The sequence below is a fragment of the Uranotaenia lowii genome, chromosome 3 (genome assembly GCF_029784155.1).
Source record: "Uranotaenia lowii strain MFRU-FL chromosome 3, ASM2978415v1, whole genome shotgun sequence".
In the NCBI taxonomy this organism is placed as follows: Eukaryota; Metazoa; Arthropoda; class Insecta; order Diptera; family Culicidae; genus Uranotaenia; species Uranotaenia lowii.
Window position 1 is genome coordinate 278658151 of NC_073693.1, and position 22906 is coordinate 278681056.

At 33.7% G+C, this 22906-nt stretch overlaps 1 protein-coding gene across 1 annotated transcript in view; it reads left to right on the plus strand.

Annotated features, from left to right (window-relative positions):
• The first annotated feature begins 698 nt into the window (after positions 1 to 698).
• Positions 699 to 22906, plus strand: part of LOC129753477 (uncharacterized) — a 36599-nt gene continuing 14391 nt past the window's right edge. The window contains exons 1-2 of the mRNA XM_055749295.1: positions 699 to 900; positions 1560 to 1832. Coding sequence (XP_055605270.1) covers positions 699 to 900; positions 1560 to 1832 — 475 coding nt within the window. The remainder of the gene's footprint in view (positions 901 to 1559; positions 1833 to 22906) is intronic.

A 22906-nucleotide genomic window follows, 5' to 3' on the forward strand; every position in this document is an offset into this window, starting at 1 on the left:
AGTTGAATTTGACTTTTTCAAATCTGATTCTTGCTCGCAAGAAGAACCAGGTTGCCATGGATTAGACACTATCCTGACTTTCATACACTAATTTATTTAAGCACAACCAACAGACAAGTTCAGGTTAAAGTGGACCAAATTACACAAAATTGTAGATTGATCCTTTATACGAATTGTCTCATCAACAAACTTCAAAGTTGTGTTTTCCAAATTATTTTTACTATGAATCCCAAGATAACAAATCGATTTAACAACTGTTTCTACAACTGAATTCATGTCGCTAAAATATAGGCTTTTACAAAACAAACAGAACAAGCGCAGCCTTATAAATATCTCATCACTGAAGATGAACGTTGTGTCTACGGAATGCCCAAACAGTCAGTATGGGGGCCCAATCACAGCTGACTGACTGACTGACGTCCGGCAAGATTCTGCAAACGACAAAATTGTAGGTTTTTCATTCTGCCGAAAGATTTCCTACCAAACGTTTTGCCGGACCGAGCTCTAGCTTGACGGGTGGTTGGGCTTTATCCTGATCTGTTTCCCATCAGGATGTATAATTTGTGCTACAATATGGCCGCCATACAGATATATACATAGATAGAGAGATACATTCCTACAAACGCACTCATGATGGCCACTTGACGTCTGTCTACACGTTGTTGGTTGCATATAAATGGAAACGATGTCCAGAATCTATGAGCCGGGACCAGGATGATGGTGATGGTCTAAATCCGGGCGGCCTGCATCAGAGTATTTCTAGCGCGAACCAAAAGTGTACTTCATTGTGTAACATTGCTGTGCTACCTTGTGTGAAAATTTCACATGATAATGGTTACGACGATGATACGATGGCGCTGGCTGAAAGGGCCGCTCTGTTACATTCCGCTGTCATCAATTGTGAATGGATTATTTTTCCGGACAAGCGTTTTCAAAAGGAGGTATGATATTGTTGACGGTTTGGAACTTTTTCATGCTATTCTCTTCATATATTCTGATTTATTTGAAGATTATTCTCAAACATTTTTAAAGTTGCAAAAATATTATTAGTCCTTTTAAAATATCGATATTAATCTCTCCACGATACTATAGTGATAGTCGTCCTTTGATAATCTCAGTGCTCTTACAGGGATCCATCGTGAATTGTCAGCTTGAGCACTTAAGCTGACAAAAATATATTGTACGATCAACCTTAACGTCACGTAACTGATGGTTTACGGTAAAACAAATATTAAAACAACTCTCTACAGTAAGATGATAAATATTTAAATGAAAAATCATCAAGTGAACAACTCTATTTAAACCATCAATAAAATCACAAAATTAAATCTGAGGTCAAAATGCGTCAACTTTCCAGCCTTCAGGGGTTGATGCGTAATTTTGTTGCCCTCCGTAAAGTCAATGTAAAATTACAGAGTGCGGAATACCATTTCAATCAGTCACCCATCAAAAAACCTTCTGAAACAGAACAACCACCATCAAATCACACATCCCCTAATTGCCCCCCGGATAGCAATTTTAACAATTTTCACTTTTCTGCTTCATTTACCGTCACACAGTGCTCATCATCAGCAGCAGTTGGTCCATTCAGCTCGTTCAAGCCCGCCGGTGTTACGTTTGCGGGGAAGGTTCCGAGGCTCCCTTTCGGACGGCGGCGATGGCGGCCAGCAATTCACATCATCAAAATGGTGATGCCACAACTCCATTCATCAGCCCCAAGTTGCCGACGGTGGCCAGTTCCTGTGACGACTTCGAACGGGACCGAACGGAGCTGGACAAGTACGTGCTCGAATGTCCACCCAGCTATACCAGCTGCCTGACCCAGGTCGATGGTAAGTTTGACGGAACTAAGATAGAAAAAAAATACGTTTAACGTCCATAACACCATAATAAAAAAAAATTGTTTTAAAACAGGCTTCATAGAGAAATTCTACAAAGACCATTCATTTAGTTTATATTGTTCTAGAATAGTTCAAACAAAATTGCCTGTTCATTAAAATTAGCACCACTTAGTTTCGGGACGCATACAATTTCCGATTTCTCCGGAAATAACGCACAAAATTAAAAAAACGTTTTTGTATGGTTTTTATCAAAATTTTAGGAAAAAATACATTTTTTTTGCTGTTTCGATGAATTTTTGAACTTATTGTCGAATACATTCCGTCAATTTTTGCACAGCGGCAACATCAACCGGATCGGTTATTTTTCCACCACTTCGTCGTATCAGATGATGTTTTAACTGATTTGCCACCCTTTATCAATTTACAACTGACCATTGCCCAACATCTTTCCTTGGAAGGAAACTGTGAGCAAGCAAAATTATCTCCTGAGGACATTTCTCCTTGTGAACTTATCCATTCATGGTTACTCCAGTGATGAAAACTGATGTTGTCTTCTTTCAGCAGCCAAGGTTACAATGGCTAAATCTACAATTGAATCATCATTTTTAACCGAAATAATGGGAAAAACGGGAAAAAACTTGGAAATTTCAAATCAAAAATCGCTAGCAACCCTGTTGCTCGTTATATTTTTTCGTTGATTGTTCATGCGTAAAAAAATTGTATAAGATTCGCTTCGCATTCGCATGAACAGTCGTCTAAAACTACATTTTCTGACTTCTAATTTAAAAAAAAGCAAAGTCTTTGAGATTGTTTCCTTAGATTATAGAATTTCTTAATTCGAAAAACTTGCCTTCAAAAAATGTTGAAGGTACCCTGCGGACTGTGTGGGGAAAGGAAAGGGTATATTAGTCGCTTTAAGTAACTCACGTTCACTTAAACGGTAGATGCAGAGATCTCTACGATCCACCCATAAACGTGGGGAGGTTTTAGAGAGGTAAGTTGGGGAAGGTAAAGCCTGGGAGATGCTAGGCCAGCATTGCGGGTGATTGTTTTGTCCTACACCTTCTATACTCCTTATTTTTTCTACTAAAACTCCTAGCACTGCCAGTGAGGATTATCAACAACAATCTCGAGAATTGAATATAAGTTAGTGATATTTTGTGAACCGCATTTGTATTTTAATTTTATGAACAAGTAAGCAAACCTTGATGATTCCTTTGAAAAAATAATTAAAAAATACCTGTATTGGAATCAATAATCTTTTTTTTTTTACTTTTCCCTGATATACTCATAAATTTTTAACCTAAGTATTATTTTTTTACTTCAATAAAACATTTTGAAACATATTGCGAATCAGATTCTTTAAAATGTACTTTAACAAAATTGTAATAGATTTGATCTTAACAATTATGCTTGAATAATTGTTTAAATATTAAAGTACAACTTCTAACAAGCCTCAATTATATTATTTATTTTTATCCATCAGTATTAAATAACATATTTGTTGATACTTAGGGGAGAGTGGGGATACTTGATCCCTTTTTCTTATTTTCACCATATCTTTTTGGAAAAATTTAGAAACTCGCACTTTTTTACGTTTTCTGACAGCGTGTAACTTCAAGTTTATATGCTCTTAAAATAAGAACGATACTTGAACCCGTAGATGAACTAGAAGCATTTTCGTGGGAGTAAAAAAAAAAGTGATAATTTTGAAGTTAGGGGAGACTTGATCCTTTGTTCAGGAAGCCCTAATCAAACAAAACCCCAAGATAGAATATTAATTGACTATTTTGGTCATGTTTGTTCTCATTTCACAATCTATAATTGTCAGAAAAAAAATTCTATAGCTTATTCTCAACCCTTATGACATTGCATACTTACGGGCGCAATTTTTTATAAACAAGAGAAAATCAATTATTTTAACCCTTTTCTTCAGATAATTGATGGATGAATATTAGCTTTTGGATAAATATTAGTAATCTCGTAATCAGCAATGACCACGATCCATTGAGAAGAAGAATATACCGGGATCATTTGTACCCATATATTAGGGATCAATTGTACCCAAAATCAACATTTTAGAAAACTTTTTCTGCAAAAAGTTGGGAGTCAACCATCGGTTGGAAAATATTGCATTTTGAAGTTCATTTTCCACTCGAAAGATTGATGTATTGGAATAAATATTTTTGTTATAATATTACCATGTTAGGAACATTTTAAAATGATGAAAAAAGATCTTCGAGTCACTTTTTGTGAATAATTTCAAACAAAGTTCAATAAACCAAAAACTTATGTTGTTAAAATTTTTTGAGCTTCAACCATTGCTGTTTTGTTCCATTTGGCACATTTTTCTAGAACATTTGATCTTTGTACGACATTTCAGTTTGGAGATATAGCTAAGGAATCAAGTATCCCCAGGGATCAAGTATCCTCATTCTCCCCTACGGTTTTCGGTGTCGCTCCGTCGGCGAAACCAAAACAGTTTGTTTTGGTTTCGCATGCTTTGAGTCAATTCGCAATTGAAACAATAGCGGTGATGATTGATGATGACAGCTGATGATGGTACACACGGTACAAATGTTTACATCATCACACTGTGAAGCCAAACAACTCAATTTAGGTTCGTGGTAACTCACCAGTGTTGCCAGATATTCTGAGTGGTTAGCTCAGAATATCACACGAAAATGAGAAAATTAATAAGTGAGGATATCACTTCAGTGCATAATGTAAATAGCTATCGCTTATGTTATATGTATTTATTCAAGGACTTGACGAACGAAACGAATAAAGATTAACTCTATTCCACCACTGAAACCTGCGTTGAATTACTCATTTCAACAATATTTTACAACCTCAAAACATAGATAAGAAAAAAAATGAAGCAATTTTTTAACAAAATCTTTAGTATAGAAGAGAAATTGCAACAAATATTTTCAAATTCTTTTTTTTCTTGTATTAATTATGTGATACATAAGGGAACAGCAATTCGGTGCCTAGTTTTAATGACTAATTTTGGAAGATTTTTGCTGTCTGAATTCTCTTGTCCGATTTTCTTATCACCTTTCACTTATATACTTCTGGTTAGGTGATGCACTAACATACCTACATGCAACAAAAAAAACTGATTTTAAATCTCTTTATCATCCTCCCATGGGTCACAGATTCAGATTCCCTTGTTTAAAAAACAAAAAAAAAATGAGGAAAAACAAAAAGTAATTCTCTTTAACTTTTTTTTCTTAGAAGTTAATATTACTCACTCTTTGAAAAAGTCGGTCATCGAATTAAAACCTTTATTATCAGTACCTTTGTGATATTTTAAAGATTTACCAAATTTGAGCACAAATTAATGAATATTTTCAAAAGTGTGCCAATGAATCAAAAAAACAAGAGCTGATATAAAAAAAATTGCTCATTTGGATTCAGCGTCAAAATTAGTCAAAATCAGCTCTTAGCTGCTTGGCACCTCCAAAAAATATTAATTTTGTCGTCTTGTGATATTTAAATGCTTGTCAAATATGCTTATTTTTTAAGCGTTAAACCCTCCATTTTTATTTTTCTTTTTTAAAAGACATACATCGTCTAAGCCAATTTAGTCTTTATGAACCGAATAAACAAACGTACATTTCAAACACCTTTATTGTCATTCCAATATACTGAAGAACTGAGATTTTTGAAAGATCAAGTATGTTTATAAAAATGATAATCAAATTAACGACAAACAACTAAAATTTGAGTTTAAAAAATCGGTTCATTGAGAAATGAAAAACAGCTAAGCAAAGCAAAAATTGGATGTCCTTTTTTCAAAGTAAGATTTTTTTCTACGGGAAGATCCGAGATAGCGGTCGAAACTTTCATTAGGCCCCAACATATCTACAAATATCTAAACATATCTTTACATTACACTTAAATACAGCCAGGCTTCGGACGGCTCCTGAGGTGTCCCTCATAAGTGCAAGAGCAAAGCTTCACGAAGAGGTGTGGAACCCACACTCTTGTGAGCGGCAAACCGCACACACTCTGCTCATGCTTCTCGAAAAATAAATGTTCGACACTCACTACATGAGTGATGTGTGCTCCGCCAGTGCTGCTCTTAGAGTGTACTCTTAGTGTAAACACTCAGGGAAGTTAAGTGTGTTTTAGGAAGCCGTCCTTCCCATCGTAACAAAAACAGACGCTCGCAAATGGATTCTTTAAGGCAGCGCTTTGAAAACACAGCTCGCAAGCGCGTCTTCGCAGAGGATCATATTCGAAAAGTTTTATGAAATTTATGTAATGTTAAATAATCGTTTTCACCTTAACTCAATAACATAAACGTACATCAGTGTGAGGAATCAGTGTGGGGAAAATTCCATCAACAAATTTTCAAAACCAAACTTGTACGTACATGTTGATGACTGTTTGATGCCAAATGGCATAGAAATTGCATTTGACACATTTTGTTTGGGAAGAAAATTCCCTCCGGCTGATTTCTTTTAAGTACAGTTTTTTTGAAGCTTAAATAATGACAAATATTCCATTCCAAGACTGTAATACGATTAAAGTCAGGATATAAAAGTTATTAAGCTTTAAAAACAGGCAAATATTTTAAAGGATGATATTCATCACTATTACAGAGGCGTCAGAATGTTCGACCGGCCCACAGTGATCCAAAACCCAGAAAAGCTGGCCGAGAGTCGATTTTTGAAGCGCTAATAATTATCTATCCAAATATTTCATCGTGTTCCGGCATTTTTAAGCTAAATGAAACCATGAAAATGATAGTCTTAAGTTTATCCGTTTCGGAGTTCTCAAAGAAATGCTAAGAAAAGATTGAATCTTTTTTGAAAAAATCGCAAAGATTTGCTTACATTGAAAAACTAATAGATATTCAAATCGCAAATATATATATTGCTTTGCAATCATTTTTATATTTTTGTTAGGCAAACTTTACACTTAATCTAATAAAAATTTGTGATTTGGAATAAAGTTGAAATTTTTTATATGGAATTTAGTTGCAAAAAACTATAAATATTTTGAATTTTATAACTACATTAAAAAAAAACTCCGCACAACTCCACTCTAATTTTACGTTGGATAGATACCCACATTTCTGGGCTACAAAATATGGAAAATTGGGCTGCCTTTTTTGCCATTTTTGGAGAATGACGTCAAAGAGTTGAACCACTTTTTTCATCAAATTTGACCTCTAAACCAATAACCTTCATGATCACGAAATAAATTGACATTAATTGGATCTCTAGGTTGATTTTTCTCAAAAACCCATTCATAAAACATCCTTTTCATATTTTGAAGCATCATCAGTATGAACTTCTGTATTATTTTACTATTAGGAAAACTTCCAAAACATAATAAAATTACGGTTTCTCAAATATTCTTCTGATTATTGTTCAAATCATAAAACCTTTTTTGCTGTTCAATATTCACGAAAACCAATTGAAACTTTTAAAATTGTTAGAAACTTTTATTGTATTTTTTTTTAATATGAAAAATGAAATAAATTTATAAATAAATATTAAAAGTTAAATTAAAAAATTCAGAAAATATGAAGCAAAAAGTTTGTATTTCTCGTTTAAAATGTAAATTAAGTGTTTTGTGTGAAAATAACCATTGATATAATAAATGATCATTTAAGAATAAAAGCCTTCAAACATTTATTTCAAAATTTTGAAAAGTAGTGGCGAAATTGTTGAACAATTCTCATCTATCATAAAATTTCTATATTGACTCATTAATTAATGAAAAATTAAAAAAGTGATCGGTACTAGAGCGTTGTCAGGTCAATCTGTATTGATTTAATTTCATATGTATTGTAATTTTGAGATAATTTTAGATTCAATTATATTGTGATAGATTTTGCAGCAATCTGTTGGAAAATTTTAATACACGAATTTATTTACAGAGATATTAAATTAAATTAAATATTTCGAATTCTTTCAATAAAAAAAGAAATTTAAAAGAAAATATGAAAAGAATGTGTTATTTTTTGTGAAATTATGATTATTAAACAATTTTGAAAGGTTTCAGAGCAAAAATTGTTGAAAACAGACTTTTTCCCAGATTTTTTGAGGATTGGACCACTATGCGGCCCCAACCTCTAGTTTTACCGACAAATAACACAGTGTTTCAAGTCACAAAATGGTAAATTGACCAGAAAGTTAAAAATGATAAAAACAACGAAATTACCAGAATAAAAAAAAATGAACGGAATAACATTTAACATCCAGTACAGAGATGGGAATCGAACCCATGCCATCAGTGGACTAGCGATTACTATCTTACCGCGCTAACCGCTCGGAAATTCAGAAAAATATCTTGAATTATTTATTATTGAAATTTCGTTCAAAAATGTTAGAAAAAAAACCAATTCATTTAAGCTTATAACTCACAGTAGCTCGAAAATAAATTACCTCAAAAAGGAAAATTTTATTTTTCTTCAAATATTTTCAATTTGTTCTCTCTCGTTTTTTTAACCTATCCCAATTTTATGGTACTTTAACACACTCAAGAAAATAAATGCGCCTAATTCCAGACCGTTGGTGTCACTTTTATGATTTTGAAATAAGCCAAATCCAAAACAAAGATCTCGTAATGAAAATACTCCTTCAATATGCAAAAATATTTGGGAGGCTCCTGTATAAAAAGCTATAAATTCGAATCAATCAACTTATGCATTATAAATCAGACAAAATGGATGGTATGTCGTATCGGTTTTAGTGACATGGTTTTCAACAGCAATATATATACAAAAATAAAATTGGAGCAGGTCATCACGCAATCAACGAAACCTCAAAATGACAAACTTTGCAATTTTCGCATTTTTAATAGTTGCAAACTTGGACCTAATCGTTAAGAGATTTCCCCTTAACTGGATAGTTTATAAGGAATAGAAGCTTTTTATTAAATGCCAATTTTTTAAGTGTATTGTTCATTCCGACTTGATGTTAGGTTATCTTTTTAATTCATCTTCGGAAAAAACAGCAAAAAAATGAACCACAGCGAACAACAGCGTCAATTTATTACTTGTACGAACTAAGTGTACACTTCCAGAGTGCTCTTTTCAATTTTGAGTGTTTTGTGAGTGACGAAAAACGCTCCCTGTGTGTATCGTCACTCTGCTCCTATCAACCACTCTTGCTTCGCTCACAACAACATTGAAAGAGCGGAGCAGAAAGTTACACCGCTCTTGTATTGCTCTGAGATGCGTCCGAAGCCTGAATACAGCTAAGCTGTCAGAAGTTTTTTTTTTTGCCGTCGCATGAGGAGTACATATAAAACAAAAAGTTGGCCAAAAGTGATTTTTTGATGTTTATAGTCAGTCATACATTTGAATATCTTGGAATAAGGCTATTAAAATATTATGTCTTAGCTAATTCAATCACCTAGCAGTGATTTTTAAACGTTCTGAAAATAAAAAATATCGATATCAGCATCAAATCCGCTTGATCAAAAATCAAAAATTATCTTCCACCTTGAATAATACAATTAACATTAAATTATTCTAATGAAAGTCCTCTTATTTTCTTATTGTACTGATTGATTGTACTGAATAATATTCAAACTTACATCAACAAATTTTTGTAGTTTTTTTTTATGTAATGGGCTTTAAAAAGATTCTGCGTTCAGCCGCTTTGACAGGTGTCTTATAAACTTTTTTTGATTATTTTTGAAGCATGCATCTTGCTGCCCTTAGTCGCAGACACCAGATACCCAGACTGATCAGTGGCAGTTGAGCCCATACAACTACAAATCGCGCAGAATCATACGCCATCTGACGGGGTATCGTGAAACCATTGTGCTTCATCAAGAAAAAAAAATACACTTGATAATTAACAAGCCAATTAAAAACTATCTTGATTTAATCACGTATCAGTATTTGACACTCTATCTAAAAAAATTTCAATGTCTTCAATGTTAAACTGTTAACTCTAATTTACTGTATCATAAAAAGAGGTGAATGTTGTACAAACAATGACTGTTGATCGATTTAGATGAAAAAATAATACAAACGTTACGTTAGAGGTCCTTAGTTCAGAGTCAATTAATTTTGGGATTCAGTTTTGATTTCGAATTCTATCTGGCTAAGTGACAGTATGAAAATAATAATGTCTGAAAATTATAAATAATTCATTGAGTTCGGAATTGTTCGTCTTAATCTCAATGGTTGATTTATTGTTTACTGCGACCAAAAAAAAAACAAACTACATAGAACTCCTTGAAAAACGTGAGTTCCAATTTATCTTAATTGTTTCTGGGCTCGTACCTATAGATAGGTTCGAGGACATTCTGGTTGGATTGATTAGAACAATTGTTTAGACAATTTAAAAAATACAGAATAATAAACGTGAAGAATATATTGAATCATTAACTTTTATCTTATTTGGCGCTGGAAGTATTCGTGATATAATGCTATTTTTCCTTGCTCATTTGTACATGCCCAACAAGTGTGCGTGAGAAATGTCAAAAATAAATGTATTGGCGTTTTTGGCGTAATTCTGAACTTGAGGAAAATTAACCTTAAAAGCGATCATTTTTTAGACTATTTTTCCTATCCTAATCCGTTCACGAGAGTAAGTGTGCGCGATGAATGTCAACAAAAATTCTTTTATTCATTAAAAAAAAATTGTTGAAAAACAAGGGCAAATATGCACTGAATTTAGAACATTTCAAAATATCTGTTTCAAGTCCATTTCTCTTTGCTTCCAAAAATTTATTACTATTTACGTTTAACCATATTCTTTGAATCGAAGCTTCATTCAAACCATATTCTGAAAGTAATTAGTTTTCAAAATGAATCCACTCTTCAATAAATAACAACTTTAAATCAGGTTCATTTTAATGTTCCTAAGCCGCTGCCCAGTAAATAAGCAATAATTTCACTGTAGCTAAACTTATTTACCGTATTCAATGCTTTTCCACACCACCAAAACGAACTTTGAATGGTCAAAAAACTTAACTGTTTTGATGCAAACGAAGTTCATTTTTATTTTCTTGTCGTTGCATGAAATGTCAAATAGCGTATGTCGGTGTGAGTGAATTCATTTAATGTTTTGATTTTGGGTGTGACGAATTCACGTACGTTTTTTTGTACCCATTGATAAAATCAATTACACGTGCGATATCCAGAAAATGGTTCGAAAAAAAAACAATGAAAAATATCAACAGAACAGGAAAAGCTAAGCTATTCTCACTAAACAGATTCGGATGGTTGAAACTGTTTCTCAAGAATCATCATTATGTCAAGCACTTTGTTATAAATTGTACTAAATTTGCGGGAAAAGGTTTACAAAATGCGTCATCTCGAAGTCCAAAATATTGTTTCGAACACAGTCTCGTCCAGAAGGCGGTAAAAGGGCTCGTTCAGTATCCTAGTTTTGTTTAACGAGCCTATAGTTTCTTTAGTTTCTTTAGTTTTGTTAGATATTTTGAAAAGCAGACATTTCTCGAATGTGATTAAATTTCCCATGGAAACGAAAGTTTTAGGATTTATTGAAGAAAAAAGTAAATAAAAATCTGACACTTTTTTTTTGCTGTAGATGGTGACTCAATTGAATATTTCATTGTTTCGAATTAAAATTAGTTTCTTCCGTTAACAAAACATTACTTTACAAATTTTGTAAATATCACCTCTACTTTTGATTACTACTACTGATTTTGTAAACCTATGCGGCGATTCGGCTCAGTGAAGGGTTTTGAGAAACTCTAACTGAAACAGATTGTTCAACAAAACTTTGTAAGAATCTCGTCCATTCAATTGATTTAACAGTTCTAAACAGCCACATAATTTAAAACCCCATTCAATGTACTGTCGTTTTGCAATTGCAATATACAATCAATGGAATGTTTTTACCATCTCATTTATCGTTTTATAAATTATTCCTAGATCATTTTATGACTATTTACAAATAATTGTGTCATTACAATATTTTTCTGCTCGGGAAACTCGAACTTATCCTTTACGGAGGTTCCGGGGCTTAGCAAAATATTGCAGTTGAAAGTGACCTTCACAAATAAAATAATTGTTAGGCAGCTCTTCATTTCCGCAATTCTTCTTGTGAATTGAGAATGTGTGGTTTTCAACAACACCGGAGATGTCATAAATGGTTATTTTTCAACCACAACGTAATAAGGAAGTGGAGCGGAAATCTCAAGTTTTTATTCAATTTTCATTTCTGCGCCAGTCGATGTATTTGTTATAAGCTTTATGCGCAGCTTCATGGTTGAATTCTTAAACCATATTTGGTTAATGTGCCCTAATTCAAAAATGGTTCTTTTGTCGTTTATGAAATATATCGTGTTATTTTTTCTATCAAAAGTAGGTAATCAAAAACGACCGTGTTCATTGTTGGATGTAAAAAAACAAATAGCACAATGCAAAAGTGTGTGTGATATATTGAGAATTTTCCTTTTGTGTATGTGGCCGTTAGTTTCACGATAACCCGTAGATAGCGCTGCGGAACAAGCGCCAAAATCAGCCTTAAGTGGTCAGTCTGGGTATCTGGTGTCTGCGCCTTAGTGCTGCATAGCTCCTGTGTTTTTCTTAGCTTTGTTTTTCGTCTATTTGGAGCCTGTTGTGAAATTGAAATGAGCCTTTTCTCTAAAAATATAAGATTTGCTTCTATAAAGCGATCTTCATACTCTATACTGCATGATTAATTTAAACAGCTGAGCTCTGTATAATGTAGATACCGTTTTCCGGGGTAATATTGATTACTTTTTTTCCATATGTTTCGATTATTTTTTCTGTAAAGGGGAATTTTGCATATTTCATATTTTTTAAACCAGTACTGGACTCCTATGATCCTTAACCATGATTGCAGAAATTTATTTTGAATTTTTATTTATTTAAAAATCGATTTCGTCTCTGTTTAGAATTTAATGCTTTGGAGTAACATTGATCAGTCCTCTATTTTAACGGTTTGAACGAGTTTTCTTGATCATAAAGGATACAAAACACTTTCATAATATTTACAAATGCTAGTTTATCGATTTTACCTTGCTTTTTAAGGTTGTTTTTTTTAAACATTTATAACCGAAAAAAATGGTGCATGCATTTAGGGGCAAAAATTAAAATAATTGCTAAATTGTATGAGCTCCAAAATACAAATGAAATTTTACCTTCACACATTTCTCTAGGCCCTCCCACTATTTCCATTTTAAATTTTTCTTCAAAGTTAACCATTTAATAGGGTTCCTATTAATTTGTCCAATACGGGCTTACTCTTGGAAAATGTCCTTATTTTTTAAATATCAAAAATATATCACAAAATGACTATGAAAATATCACTATAACAATACATATACAAAGAAAAAAAGAAGTTCTTTCACATTCAACATCCCGTTTACTTCTAAATGCTTTTTGGTTTCATCGGGAGAGCTGTTTGTTTGCGAGTGTTTGAAAAAATAGATGTTTTAAGATTTCGAATATACATTTTTTCTAGCAGAAAATAATTTCTAATTCAAACCAAATTTTGCCGATTTGAAACTCAATTACAAGGCTTTCAAACGTTGAAAACAGTTTTCAAAAATTCAAACTATTGGCCGAGCTATTTATGACAATATTCAAAAATTCAATTATTGTAGTTTAAATTTACCCCGGTAATCAAAGTCACCCCGTTTTACGGTACGTCTTTTCGGCAAATTAAACATTTTAAATTTGTCTTCTTAAAACTCGTAACTAAAAATCCAAGAGTATTCTTTGTTAACATTTAAAAAAAAAATAGTGTATAACTTTCAAAAATTCAAAAACAACAACTTTTATTCATGTTCCACGAGATTAACATTGATGAAAATGTATCATTAGGTATATAAATTATTTGAAATAGGCACGGAAAATCAATTTTAAACTAGAATTGGAATTTTTTTTTTTGTTTTGAGCAACTGATTAGAATAAACTAAACGCATTGAAAGAATTTAACCAAAAAGGAGACAAATTTTCCAACTTCAACATTGAAAATATCACGAGTGTGGAACAAATGCGGAAGTTTTTCCTTCTGTACATGGTTCATGAAGTTATGAATTTTCACATGAATTGAATATAACATACTAACGTTAATTCAAATTCTCATTCATCAAAATTTGTTGTTAAGTCACATCTTGGACCTGTAAACACATGTTGGTACGGTTTGTTGTTAAATTCCAGCTGATAAAAATATGGAAGTTCCAAAAACCGTAATTGTTCGTAAAAAAAACAAATATTGGTAAACTGATCAATACATGGTGTCAAATGTACTCAAGAAGCAAATAAACATAAAAATCATAGTAGGGTAGATGTTCCTAATTTGGCATGTGTACCTAATGTTAACATACCGTTCGATTTTGACTGTTTTTGACGTTATTTTTCACTTATCACAATTATAAAAAAATGATAATGTATGATGGATGATGGAAGATGAATGGAAGATAAAAACCGGATTTTGTCAACCGATGTTTTTGAAATTTTTCATCGGGTTGTTTTTTATCATGATTTAAGTAATAAGTAGGGCTAGGTGGGGTAATTATGAACAAAATTTCTTCATTTGGCACACTTACAGCCACCATATGTTAATTTCTTATCACAAACTCTGAAAAGCTACCATAAATGAATGTTTCCGTGCTCTTAATCATTCTGTAGAACAACTTTTGTTTTTTGGTCGCAACCTTTGTCCTTGGGACGTCTGTTCATAATTACCCCGTCTGTTCATATTTACCCCACTCTCTAAAGGGTAATTATGAACACGGATTACGAACTTGGTATAAAATTTTTGAAAAGTAACAGTAGTTAAACGTTACATTTATCCATAGTAAACAGTGTAAGGTGATTTTTTATTTAAAAAATTATGTTCATAATTACTTGTCCAATATGATTTATATGGTGACAGAAAATCTCAATTCAACACCAAATAATGAAAATTATTAGCAGTAACAAGAAAATGGGTTGTTTTATAAAAACTCAATCCAATTCATGTACAAAACTTGCAAAATAAACAAATGTAATCAAAATTAAGATGTAAAACAATAGAAAAATAGCTATTTAGTGTTCTTTTTATTGATATTTTTCTGTCTTTTGTTTCGAGAGTTTAATTTCTTTGTTGCATCTTTTACGTTTTGGTTGGTTTCTTTTTTTCCGTTTCATTATGTCTTTACAGAACATTTTAATTGATAGACCTCTCCATACGTGTGAAATTTTAGACGAGTTAGGCTACTCGATAGTAAACGGATATAAGTTTAAAATGTGCAGCAAACATCAAGTCTTCACAAAAATGTCGTGGGCTTGGCTTTTCACGTACGTACGAGGTATCATGAAATTGCAACCTATACATATATAGGAAATTCGAAAATATTTTTAAAGGGTTGTTTCACAAAAACACTCATTAAAATCTTCTTGGACCAGTGAACAGTCTTTTTTTACAATTCTTGTCAGTTCTATATGATCGGCAGTTTTGAAAAATTTTGACACTTATAGATTTTTTTATCACCTGTATGAAATTTCACATAAGTAGCTCTATTCTTTCAATAAAAATTGAAGTACTACCGAAGTTTTCCTCAACAAACTGAGAGAGAAAATCTTCAACCAAAAGATGTTTATTTTGCACCAAATTAGAAAAAAATTCGAACAACTTAACATTGAAAAAAGTATCTATCAGTTATCAGAAAAGGGGTAGGCTTAAATTAACATTGAAAAAAGTATCTAAGTAAAAAATTAGACTGCAAGAAATTAGATTTTGGATCTTTGATATCCGGATTTAACAAATAAACAGTTATTATTTGCTGTAATTCTAATGTTCTGAATAGCAGCACTTTGTCCTAACATACAGGAAAATTGACCATTGCTTTGAGGACTTATTAACCAATTAAATTTATCAAAGTTTTTCATACATTTTACTGTTGACCACAAAGATTTAAGGTTCATAATAATGTTAAATTTCACACAGTTATGAATAAAATCTCGATCAGCAAACCTTTTGTAAACAAATGGTGAATTTAATTTTTAATCAAATTGAACATTTCTTCAAGTCCGGTTTATAACCTTATTGTTTATCAATTACCAAAAAACCTGGTTTTGGAAGCACTTAAAACCTGTATTCGGTATTATTCCTGGGATACAGGTTTTCGGTTTTGGTATTACTGGTAAAACTTTTGACTGCCTTTTTTTCTATCAACGAAAAGCTAGTTTTTATCACTATTTATATAAACAAAATTAGGACTTGTTTAAATTTGGCTACGGATTGAGCTTTTTTCAAAATTTCTGTTTTATTCACTTTTTTCCACTTTTGAAATTTTATTTTCAGTTTAAAAAAATGGGGTTCAAACATTTTTTGCAAAGACTGAAAAAAACTAGCATAGCTTTTTTTTCTAAATCCGAATCTCAATTTTGGAAAAAAAAATCAATTTCTCATAAATTCAAAACTTAACACATTGCAGAACTAATTTAATTATGAAATTTATTGAATTTGGTTCAGTGGATTCTGGGATATAAATGCCGAGTGTTGATGTTTCCCGGCTAAGATTTCTCCACGGTCGTTAATGTGTTAAGATGTTTTAGAAGGGGGGGGGAGTAGTTTTTTAAGAAATTTATTACAAGAGGTGGGAGGGGGGAAGGTGTCTGGAAATGCTTGGGTAATTAGTGAATGGCCCCCTAAGTTGATGGATAAATCATTTGACCATTAAAAAGCATTATAAATGTCAGGAAACGCATAAGAAGATGTGTTCATAATTACCCCATAGGACGAAAACTATGGGGTAAATATGAACACTCACCTGTGAATAAGTGCAAATATTTTTTTTCAAAAATTTTTCAAAATCCAGACAGAGCATCATAAACTGGATGTAAAACAGGTGATAACAACATTCCAGCTGGATTTCCTATGATCAGATATTCAAAACATTAAACACTGTCCGAAACGATTTCCGTTTCACGAGGTAATGGTTTTTTAAAACATCTGAAATGATATCATAATGATTTGAAAACAGATCGGAAACACCTTACAGCTATCAATAGGATGTTAAACTACCACTTTTGGAACTTTTTGTGTTCATTCATCCCCTACAGCAGCGCGTATGGCACTTGTTCGGAACTACCCCGTGTTCATAATTACCCCACTTGACCCTATGTTAGAACCATGTTTTTTTCGTGTAAAAACTAAAAAAAGCATATGTCCACAATTAAGAACACTATTTTCAATGTGTTCCTAATTATGGACATAGTCAAAGTTTTCCAAACTATATCAAAGTCATAGAATGTATTTGAAATAAATTTGATTGATTGGATTGTGTTTTAACTTCATTTTCAACGAACTGTAAAAATAAACTGTTTTCAGCTAATAAAACATGATTTTTTTTACATCAATGTATCTCAAAGCTAAAAATGTTGAAAACATATTTTTGCCAGGTTGTAAAGAACGCACCTTACGCGACAGAGAAGGAAACCATCAAGGTACAGAGAGCTTCTCAACGAGAACAGAATCGAAAGGAAAAACAAAAAAAAAATCTCAATAAAATACGTTGTATACCGTCATCTGGCGCACTTTTCAGCTTCAATGGCATCTAAAAACCTAAAGTTCACACTGTGAACTTCACAGATAATCCTACCGTTTGTGCATCAAAAGTTTTAAGGTTAATGGGACATCAAATTAACGTATTCAGAAAGATAATTGGTTCCACCAGTTATTTTTAAATTTACAAAACATGCGATCTTTACCCTACTAAAAAAAGGGGTAAGTTGCAAAAACCTTTGTTTTAATGAAAAATAAAAAATAAAAAGTTTGAATAGTTATAGTTTTTGACATATTTGTGATTTTTTTATTTGTCGTTATGCATAAAGCACGATTTGCAGTTATTTTTTTTATTTTGTTAGAATTAAAGTTTATATTTTTTCTTTCAAAGATTTTTTTATAGAAAGAAAGCATAAGGGTGCTGTATACCTTGATGGATAAAAAATTCAACAAAAAATTTTACATCATATTCTAGCATATGGAAACAAGATTTTAACAGTGAACCATTGATTTGCATGTCGATGCATTTTAGCCCAGACTGGTGACGGAGGTTGGCCGATTGCCTACATCGGTTGATAATCCGGATCTGGGACATAGAACAGCTACCGGAGGAGTGGGAGGAGGGGGTAATATGCCCCATCTACAAGAAGGGCGACAAATTGGACTGTGAGAACTACCGAGCGATCACTGTCCTCAATGCCGCCTACAAAGTGTTGTCCCGAATCCTACTCCGCCGCCTAACGCCACAAGCAAACAGATTCGTGGGAAGTCATCAGGCCGGCTTCATGGAGGGACGGTCTACGACGGACCAGATATTCACATTGCGGCAAATCCTCCAAAAATGCCGTAAACACCAAGTCCCTACGCATCATCTATTCATCGACTTCAAAGCCGCATACGACACGATCGACCGTAACGAGCTATGGAAAATCATGGACGAGAACGGCTTTTCCGGGAAGCTGATCAGACTGATCAAGGCGACGATGGATGGAACGCAGTGCTGTGTGCGGATTTCGGGTGAATTGTCGAGTTCATTCGAATCGCGCAGGGGGCTTCGACAAGGTGATGGTCTATCCTGCATGATGTTCAACGTGGCGCTAGAAGGTGTTATTCGACGCGCGGTGGGCGAAATGCGGGGCACGATGTTCAACAGATCCAGTCAACTTATCTGCTTTGCCGATGACATTGATATAGTCGGCAGATCATCTGCGGCGGTGGAGGAGATCTACCGCAAACTGAAACGCGAAGCAGGAAGGATTGGGTTGATGATTAAGGGGGGGGTAGGGTCTAACGGGTATTAAAAAAAACACCATTTTCACGATTTTTTTCTAGAGCTATCGTTCAAACAAATGTATTCAAATTTTTTGCATTATACAAAGCATTGTTAAAAGAACATTTAGTAATTTTTTCGAAGAAAAATATTGAAAAATGAGCCGGTGACGGAGCATTTTCGAGAATGCCTTTTAGAAAACAGGATTTGCGGTGGACACTGTATCTCAGCACAGAATCATCTGAAGTCAAAAAATCAGAGCAAAATATTTTTAATAGATGTTTTTCTAGACCCCAACGTTTTTATTTAACTTAAAAATATTTTTATGAAATTTTTGTGGCTGTTTGAAGTAGAAACTACGATTTTTCACTTAAAAATCCGCCATTTTTCACCTGTAAAATCTCCCCAAAGTAAAAAAATCAAAAAAGAAAAACGTTGGGGTCTGGTATTTTATATGTAAAAAATATGTTCCAAATTTGAAAAGAATCGGATAAGTAGTTTTCAAATGACGATGTCCACGGGCTTTAAAAATGTGCTTTCGAGAAAAACGCGTTTGAAGTTTCTGCTCTTGCTTTCTTGCAGTATTAGATAGGAGGAGATAAAGGCCTATAACTTCTACAGTTTTGCTTCAATTGACTTGAAAATTTGACACAACATTCTTGAAATGTTTTACAATAAGAAAATAAAAAAATAAAAAAATCGATTTTTTGAAAGTGTTAGACCCTACCCCCCCCCCCTTAATACGTCCAAGACGAAGTACATGCTGGCCTGCGGATCCGAGACCGACCGAACCCGCTTGTCCAGTAATAACAAGGTCACGATCGACGGCGACGAGCTGGAGATAGTCGAAGACTTTGTCTATCTCGGCTCGAAGTGTAACCTGTATATGACGCTCATTAGACCGGTTGTTCTCTACGGGCACGAGACATGGATATTGCTCGAGGAGGACCTGCGTACACTCGGAGTATTCGAGCGACGAGTGTTAAGAACCATCTTTGGCGGCGTACAGGAGAACGGAGTGTGGAGGCGAAGGATGAACCACGAGCTCGCGCGCCTCTACGGCGAACCCAGTATCCAGAAGGTGGTGAAGGCTGGCCGGATACGCTGGGCGGGACATGTTGCGAGAATGCCGGACGACTGTCCTGCAAAACAGGTGTTCGCTACGAATCCGGTAGGAACAAGACGAGCGGGAGCGCAACGAGCGAGGTGGTTAGACCAAGTGGAGCGTGATCTGGCGAACGTGGGGTGCCCGAGAAATTGGAGAACGGTTGCTATGAACCGAGTGAATTTTAGGAATTATGTTCGTCATGTTATGTCGTGAGACGGAATACTATGTAAATAAATAAATAATGGTGACGGAATTTTAAAAATATTAATTTTAAAAAATTAAATAATTGTCCGAAAAATATTCAAACACCAACAATAAAACCAATATAAAGTTTGTAGGTAATATCATTAAGCCAATCCGTCACATTGTGTAATGTTTTTTACGGCAAAAATGTAAAAAATTTCGATTTCTTTATCAAATTTTCTATGTGTATCAAAAGCTTCAAAACAATGGCATCATCGTTTTGTTATCTCATTTAATGATATTTTATTACATTATATTAAAATAAAAGTTAAGTAAGTGTTGTGGTACAAAAATGTTGCATCGAACCATACTGATGCATGATGCTCTGTTTGACTGTACTTATTTGTATCCATTACAATGAATTTTCTACTTTTTGAAATATAATAAATGTATCCATTAGAAAAGTAAAAGTTTGAATTTTAATAAGCTCAACATCCACTACTTTCTTCAAAACTAGCGTAAAGGAATATTGTGTACGATTTAAATAGTCCTTATTACTCTATTCATATTCCAAAAACGTTGGAAAATTTATAAAAAGGTGAGTTTTGAGATTTATCTCATTAGAGTATTAAAAAACAGATCGATATTCAAAATCAGGAACAAAAAGTGTAATATTGGGTACGCTGATACATGTTTCCTCATATGTTAACATTAGGAACACCCATATGTTATCATTAGGAACTATTGGTGCCAAATTAGGAACATCGGCACACTTTATAAAACATGATATTTTTCGTAAATTAAGGCTTGAAATGATTATTTCAAACCATAACAGAGTTCAGAAAAAAATTTGGAACTTAGTGACCAAAAAATTGTGTATCTAAGTAATAAAGATTCGGCGTTATAATATAAAATCTAAAAACCTCCGACATAATATAGCGAAATTAGGCTCACTTACCCAAATAGTTCATTTTTTGAAATTTTGGCCAGGGTTCTGGGTGAAATACTCCTGTGTGCGTCGGTTGGAAACAAAAAATGTTTTTTTTTTTTTCTAATGCCGGTTTGCAGACGCACACAGCGCTCCGTACATCATTCGACAATATCCTTGCTGGCTGATTGTTTGCATCCTGCATTGTCTTGTGATAGGATTTGGTTTATTTGTTTTTTTTTTTCAGGCATATACAATGCGGTTGCGCTGGGAGGCCAATGCCAGTTATAAGAAAGCTTATTAATGCCGGTCCGGCATAGAATCTTATAGCGATAATTCCACCTCCAAGGAAGCTCATTGTTGAAGTAGATTCTGATTTCTGGGGGTAGTTATTACCAAATGAGGTGAATTTTGCAATGGTGCCTTTTGGAAGGACAAAGAACAGTTTCAGCTTCCATGTTTTAAATTTAAAAAAAAAAACCTTTTTTGGACCACCCTAAATGACACACATCTGCGCAAACCAATATTTGCAATACACAATGATTAATCTTATAACCTTAGAACAATAAAGCTAATTTTAAATAGGCTTAGTTGAAGTTCATAACAGCAGCCTATCCTCAATTTCAAATGATAGAATATCTTTTTCATTTCTTTATTTTGGGATTTTAAACCGGTTGGTTTAATTTAATCATCCCCAGACAATATCTTTTAAAAAAGGAAAAAAAGATAAACCAGACAATTTATTGAAAGCAAATTATTTGAAAAAAAAATCAAGATTCATTTTAATCGTTTCTCTGTAATCAGCAACAATGATTCGCAAGATATTTATCTAAGATATTCGTGATCATCGACCTTTTCCGACAGAATACTGAACTCCACAGACTATGCGCTGCAGTCAAATGACCGAGGCTATAAGCGTAAATAAAACCTCACTTTTAATAGCGCCACTCTTTGAACCATCACCTGAGTCGGCGCCTTAACAGGATTGCAGCAGCAATTCAAGAAATTTAAGATCTGTGTACCGTCCATAATGACTGACGTTTGGATTGAAGATGCTGTTATAAACGCTTGCAAACCAGAACCAACTAGCCATTGATGGCTTCTCGTATACAGTTTATGACGATGACGCTAATTGTAATGTGCTGTTACAATGCAAACCGCTTGTCATCGTTCTTTTCACATTGAGGGGTAATATTTCAATCATTGAAGATGTTCATTGAAAAAGGTAGCTGGTGTTATCACAGAATCGCTACGTGCGTTCATTTTATTTTAATATGCATATCATACCTGATTTCCCATCTCAACCCAACTACTTACTTTTAAGAGATTAAATTTTACAATCGGTCATTCAACTGTATGTTTGAAGCATTAAAAAAACCATATCAATCAGTCCTTTCAAAGCACAGGAAATGCTCTGGTTTGATGTTTTCATCTCTTCGTTATGATTTGTCACTTTATTCCATAAAAAAACAGAAGTAACAGTCCGGAATCGGAAAAGTGTACTTATTATTTCGATTCAGGTACCTACATACAAAATAAGTAATCGGATTAGCTTCTCAGTCTTCCTCGTGTCTGAATTTGGTGCGTTCGAATGACCATGTGTTTCTTTATAAGTACGACAACTTTAAAATACTTATCATAACATGATTAACCAATAGCACCGATAGAATGCATGAGTCTTTGTTCATTTATCATTCATTCATTTATTTTATTTAATCCTTAAAACATTCCCATCAACATGGACCTTTCCACTGAAGGAGAAAATTCTGCATACTTGCACACAATAAAACAAAACAATATCGTTCCATGGCCACCGCCCAAAACTCTAATCAAAACCATAATGAATCCTTTAATAGGGTTAACTCAGGTAGGAGATGGCGCCCCATTTCCGGTGAACTGCTCCGTCAATAATTCCTTCAAAATAAATATCATTAAAATCAAACCCTCCGGCCGCCGTAAAACGTCAGCCGGTGAAAGGGTTCAGCTCTCCTGAAACCGTTTGCGGTGTGCTCGGATTATTTTCTACTCCCGGTCCAGATTAAAAACCCCTCCCAAATGTGCACTCTGCTGTGCGTAATGACAATAACGAGATGGGATCGAGGGCTG